At 41.5% G+C, this 4821-nt stretch overlaps 1 protein-coding gene across 1 annotated transcript in view; it reads right to left on the bottom strand.

Moving 5' to 3' along the window:
• Positions 1-828: 828 nt before the first annotated feature.
• Positions 829-4821, bottom strand: part of SNAP29 (synaptosome associated protein 29) — a 10135-nt gene continuing 6142 nt past the window's right edge. The window contains exons 4-6 of the mRNA XM_015822497.1: positions 3573-3658; positions 3215-3319; positions 829-2418 (exon numbers count right to left, since the gene is read on the bottom strand). Coding sequence (XP_015677983.1) covers positions 2258-2418; positions 3215-3319; positions 3573-3658 — 352 coding nt within the window. The 3' untranslated portion in view covers positions 829-2257. The remainder of the gene's footprint in view (positions 2419-3214; positions 3320-3572; positions 3659-4821) is intronic.

Consider the following 4821-nt stretch of genomic DNA (forward strand, 5'->3'; position numbering starts at 1 on the left):
ATTTAATTTTGAAAGTAAGCCCATCCGAAGAGCTCAATAAAGTGCATACCCCAATACATGCTCTTGACTTTCTCAATTCGGTAAGACAGAAGTGTGTGGAGATGACATCAGAAAAATAGAGGAATACTGAAATAACATTTAAGGTGTAGCTAACACGAGAGCTAAATGGTCTCAGAGAAAGTTACAGTGTGGGGATTATCTTGCCTACTTACAATCAAAGCAAAAGCAACACAGTGAGAAATATGTTCTTGGCAACCGCCCCAAGCAACTCTAAGAAATCCAAAATCCTTTATCACAATCCTTGATATTTTAAAAAAACACCGCATCCCCACTACAGTGGGCAAAGTGGTTAAAACACAGCACAAGAGTGCCTTCCCAAAGTTCCTGTTTTCCTGGAATAACCTGAGTAGCTATTTCACACAAATGGATCGTTCACAGCTCTTTTTCACATGCACCTCACACTTTGACGCGGTCTGATTAAACGTTTTAAGATTTAAATTAGCTCCATAGGAAGGGAACAAGGAGTAGAGGGTGAGTGAGTTTTTCTCCCCTAGGTGAATGTGATATTTCAATGTTAAAACCATCAGTATCCAAGATCCTGAGAAAGAATGAATCTCAACTGGAAAAAATTTGTCTTCACTGGGCCCAAATATGATGCTTTGACGGAAGGCGAAGATATTTCTCATGATTGTGGCAGTGTATTTAGCTGCTGAAACTTTTTATCTTGGCTGCAATAGAAGTGGATTAAGGAACTACAGTAATTATTTGACGTGCTGAGACGTTGCCATAATTGGCTTCTGCCAAACTGCCAAGGGATTAGGAACTAGAGCCAAAGTCAATTTGAAGAGATATCAACGTAGAAAACACCCAAGATTCCCAGCTGGTATCTAATAAATAGCAACGTGTGAGAGAAACAATTGTTTTAATAAATGCTATTTCCTCCTTGTTGCGATTTGCTGAAGACGCTTACAAGAAAATTGGTACTTTTCTATCAAGTATACACAAAGTCTGTAGAACTTAAGGAAATGTTTACACACACACAGAAAGAGAAGTTACACTGCGGGAACAAAATGTCAACCAGATGGACAAAGACTATTTTCAGAAATGGATCTTTCTTTCATCAGGGAACAAAGGCATATAATACTTACGCCACAAATCAATCAAACCCCAAGCTAACCCAGGGCACAGAAGCACAAGACGGATCTCAAGGGTGAAATTTAAATGTTGAAAGATGTCGACTGGAACCGGTTGAGTGGAAATTTAGAGTGCCTTCCCCATCTACTTTCTTCCTCCAATATTATTTTTTAAAGTAGACCTGGAGCAGCAACAGCCTCGAACAAGATCTTAAGTCATCAAGGCTCAGTGGCTCCACAGCAGGGAAGTGTTGCGTAGAGAAAACCACAAAGGCAGTATTTTGTACTGAAGCATTCCAACCCAAAATACGGCCGTGAAGCTTTAAATCTTGGAAAAATGCCTTCATCTTCTAAATCTTGAATTCAGGCTTAATTATAAAGGCACAAATCAAGCAGTCAAGAGCTTCGGAGAATAACCCCCTAATGACTGCTTCAAGTCAAGTCAAGGTTTATCGCAGAGCAAGTTAAAAACAGTCAAGGAATATCCAGTTAAAAATTCCAGACTGGATGTCAGATTGTGATTTTAATATAGAATTGTCATTTATTATTTTCTTCTAGAATTTTTAACTGGATATTCTTTAAGTGTTTTTAACTTGCTCTAGTCTTTGCAATAAACATTAACTTGACAAGGACTGCTTTATTGGTGTAGCTTAAGTTTGGGGTCAGGGTGAGGTTTTCATCATATGCACCAGAAGCATCTTGACACAACCCAGCTCTGAAATATAGGGCAACCTTCCTCTTATATGGTTTTTCAATTGTATGCAGCTAGCCTTTTATAAAAAATGCATATATGAGCAGTACATACCTGCTACAACTAAGGCAAAAGGACTACTGAAAGGCGAGGTGTAATTGTTGTTTCCAATTGTGGTCCAGAATTGAGATGTTTCCTCCAAAATCAGAAGTTCCAGAAGACAACGCTTCAGAGTGCTTTTATACACGAAAGAAAGTAGCTTAAATTTCTCAGATTGCACTTAAGGCTATTCACAATTTTAATCACACGGCAAGATGGACTATCAACCTCTTTTCGTCTAGCGCTTTCCCAATGCAGTTGGGTAAGAAAAGGCCCAGCTGCATGAAATAAGATTTTAGTTTATAAACAGAGGTGAAAGACACCCCAGCATTCCTTAAAGCTGATCCTTGATTCGCTTGTCTGTGCTTTTGATGTTGACATCCAAGGTATCCACTTTCTGGGTGAGGCGAACCAGAACGTCATCCTGCTCATCAATTTCAGTTTGCAAGCCAAGAGCCAGGTTTTTCAGTCGGCCCAGCCCGGTGGACATGTCATCTGCAAAGATCCCCACAAAAGCATAAAATTAGCAACACAATAGGTAGACAAACAGACAACGTGGTTGTTGTGAGGTATCCAGGGACTATTCACGAAATTCCCTTGATTCAATCAAAAGGCACGTCGAGAATCTGGCACAGCCCAGCAGGATGAATTTCACCCCTGCCTTAAGCCAAAATGGGGTATGTTGGGTTTCAGCACTGTGTAACTAGAACTACTGGGGTCAGTAAACCATCACATTGCAAGTCAGGTCACTGTGGCTTGCTCAACAAACATGATTAAAATTAACTGTGGTTTGTGCAAGGTATTAACTTTATTTTCCTAAATAACGTCAGCTTTGTCCCTATTCCTCCTTTTCCAGGAAATGGGAACAAGACTATTTTTTTCTTAAAGATGCTCAGAAATCTAGAAAGCTTAGTCCTCAACTTGCAACAGTTCATTTAGTGACCGTTTGGAGTTACAACGGCACTGATCATGTGATCAAAACTCAGACGCATGGCAACTGACTCGTATTTATGACGGTCGCAGCGTCCCGGGGTCATGTGATCCCCTTTTGCGACCTTCTGACAAGCCAAGTCAATGGGGAAGCCGGGTTCACTTTACAAATGTGTTACTAACTTAACTGCAGTGATTCATTTCACAACTGTGGCAAGGAAGGTCATAAAACAGGCGAAAACTCACTTAACAAATGTCTCGCTTAACAACAGAAATTCTGGGCTCAGTTGTGATCCTGAGATGAGTACTACCTGTAAGCAACTAGGATTAACATTGGGAAATGTGGGCTATCGTGACTCACCTAAGTTGTTATCAATTTTCTGATGGTAAGTGCGGAGATGCTGGTTCCTGGGATAATGAGAAGGCTGGGGTGGGTTGTCTGAACTAGTTCCACTGGAACTAAAGTCTGGAAAGAGAGAAGAAAATGACAGCCAGCTTAAGGTTCAAGGGCATCCTTTTTAAAAACTAAATCATATTCAAGGGCCTACCTATCTCATACGAGATTAGCATACATTCCCCTCCAAATTAACCAGGATTAATTTTCTGATGAATAAACACAACAGGTCTGTCTGTACACAGAGCTCCGCTGCCCAAAATAAGACTGACATTTATCAAGTTCTATAAAACGTAGATAACCAAACAAACATGGCCAGGCAAACCTGAGTTATCCAGCTTCCGTAAATTTGGATGAGTCTCCTGGTACTTGGACTCCTGTTCTTTACTCACAGATAAGGCTTCTTTTAATCTAGACAGAGGAAGAAAAGGGAATTTCCCACGTTAGGCATTTACGGCTCCGCTCGCTTCCAAACATAAACAGATTTTGAATTATCACTGTTTCTCAACCTTGGCAACTTTTAAGATGTACGGACTTTAAGCTGGCTGAGGAATTCCCGGAGTTGGAGTCCACATATCTTAAAAAGTTGCCAAGGTTGAAAAACGCTGCATTAGAAAAAAAAAAAAAAGTTTTCCTTTCTGCTATATTTCCGTATTAAACGTTTTATTTATTGTGGTTATAGATAAAACAGCCGCTCGGGCTGACAACATCCTCTTGGGTTAAACCACAAACCCACCGACAGTTATTGGAAAGCCTGCACAGTGAAGAGAGAGAGATGATTGTTTTTATTTTCTCACACCCTCTCAAAAAGAAAGATCCCAGACATGTAGTGGTTAAGGTGCTGGCCTAGAAACCAGGAGAGGAAACTAGGCGCGCCTTAGGCATGAAAACAAACTAGGTGACTTTCGGCCAATCGCCAGGAGACTGGGAGTTCTAGCATGTAACTTAACTGGGTGACTTTGGGCCAATCGCCAGGGAGTTCTAGTCCCATTTTAAGCCTGTAACTTAACTGGGTGACTTTGGGCCAATCGCCAGGGAGTTCTAGTCCCTTTTAAGCATGTAACTTAACTGGGTGACTTTGGGCCAATCGCCAGGGAGTTCTAGTCCCATTTTAAGCATGTAACTTAACTGGGTGACTTTGGGCCAATCGCCAGGGAGTTCTAGTCCCATTTTAAGCATGTAACTTAACTGGGTGACTTTGGGCCAATCGCCAGGGAGTTCTAGTCCCATTTTAGGCGTGTAACTTAACTGGGTGACTTTGGGCCAATCGCCAGAGAGTTCTAGTCCCATTTTAAGCGTGTAACTTAACTGGGTGACTTTGGGCCAATCGTGAGGAGACTTGAAACTGACTTCTATCCCGCTTTAGGCATGAAAGCTGGCTGGGTGACTTTGAGCCAGTCGTTCTCTCTCAGGCCCAACCAACCTCACAGGGTTATTGTTGTGGGAAAAGAGGAAGGAGATTATGTTTGCCATCGTAAATTGCAAAGTAATAAAGGTGGGATAAAAAAAATCTAACAACAAATTCAAGGCCAATGCCACTTGGGCACGGGGGAACGCGGAGGCCCACCCACTCC

This window comes from Protobothrops mucrosquamatus, unplaced genomic scaffold (assembly GCF_001527695.2).
Source record: "Protobothrops mucrosquamatus isolate PMUCROS unplaced genomic scaffold, P.Mucros_1.0 scaffold_175, whole genome shotgun sequence".
NCBI classification, from domain to species: domain Eukaryota; kingdom Metazoa; phylum Chordata; class Lepidosauria; order Squamata; family Viperidae; genus Protobothrops; species Protobothrops mucrosquamatus.